At 39.7% G+C, this 911-nt stretch overlaps 1 protein-coding gene across 1 annotated transcript in view; it reads left to right on the plus strand.

Moving 5' to 3' along the window:
• Sar1a (secretion associated Ras related GTPase 1A) overlaps nucleotides 1–911 on the plus strand; it is a 16,636-nt gene that overhangs the window by 3,906 nt on the left and 11,819 nt on the right. The window contains exons 2-3 of the mRNA XM_005360095.2: nucleotides 318–391; nucleotides 500–619. Of these exons, the coding sequence (XP_005360152.1) occupies nucleotides 334–391; nucleotides 500–619 (178 nt within the window). The 5' untranslated portion in view covers nucleotides 318–333. The remainder of the gene's footprint in view (nucleotides 1–317; nucleotides 392–499; nucleotides 620–911) is intronic.

A 911-nucleotide genomic window follows, 5' to 3' on the forward strand; every position in this document is an offset into this window, starting at 1 on the left:
TCCCGAGTGCTGGGATTAAAGGCGTGCGCCACCATTGCCCGGCAAGATTGATTTTTATTTTATAAATTTGAGGGTTTTACTTGCTTGCATGCATGCTTACCATGGAGGCTAGGAGAGAGTATTAGATCCCCTGGAACATGAACAGTCATGTGGGTGCTGCAAGTCAAATCTGGGTCCTTTAGAAGAGCAGCAGGCATTCTTAACTGCTGAGCCATGTCTCCAGCTTTCCTAGTCTAGAAAACTTGGGTCTATGAACATGTACCATGGCCAGAGAATAAGGCACATAGAAAGTTATTTTATTTTTATGTTTTACACAGGTTATAAACATCAATAATGTCTTTCATCTTTGAGTGGATCTACAATGGCTTCAGCAGTGTACTCCAGTTCTTAGGTAAAGCCATTTTCATGAACTAAATTACAGGTTGCAATTATGTTGCCTCAATTTATACCTAAGGGACCTTTGGTGGGAAGAACATTAAGGCGTTCTTTTCTCTTGTAGGACTCTACAAGAAATCTGGAAAACTTGTTTTCTTGGGTTTGGACAATGCAGGCAAAACCACTCTTCTTCACATGCTGAAAGATGACAGACTAGGCCAGCACGTACCAACACTGCATCCCAGTAAGTTTCAGAATACCAAGTGAGACCTTTTGATGGTCAGTGTCATGTGTGGAGGCTGAGTCTCCAATTCATGTAATTCTGTTACAACTGAGGTGAGGCCCCTGAAACCAGAATTTTTTGAAGTTACTCTTGATACACTCAGGTCAGTTACTCAGTGTCTTTGGAACTTTGACACCGACTTTGCTGACCAGTTCCCTAATGAGATACAGCTTCCATATCTGATCTTTTTTTTTTAATTTTTTTTATTTTTTTATTTATTTATTTATTTATTTTTTCGAGACAGGGTTTCTCT

The sequence above is a fragment of the Microtus ochrogaster genome, linkage group LG2 (genome assembly GCF_000317375.1).
Source record: "Microtus ochrogaster isolate Prairie Vole_2 linkage group LG2, MicOch1.0, whole genome shotgun sequence".
Lineage (NCBI taxonomy): Eukaryota > Metazoa > Chordata > Mammalia > Rodentia > Cricetidae > Microtus > Microtus ochrogaster.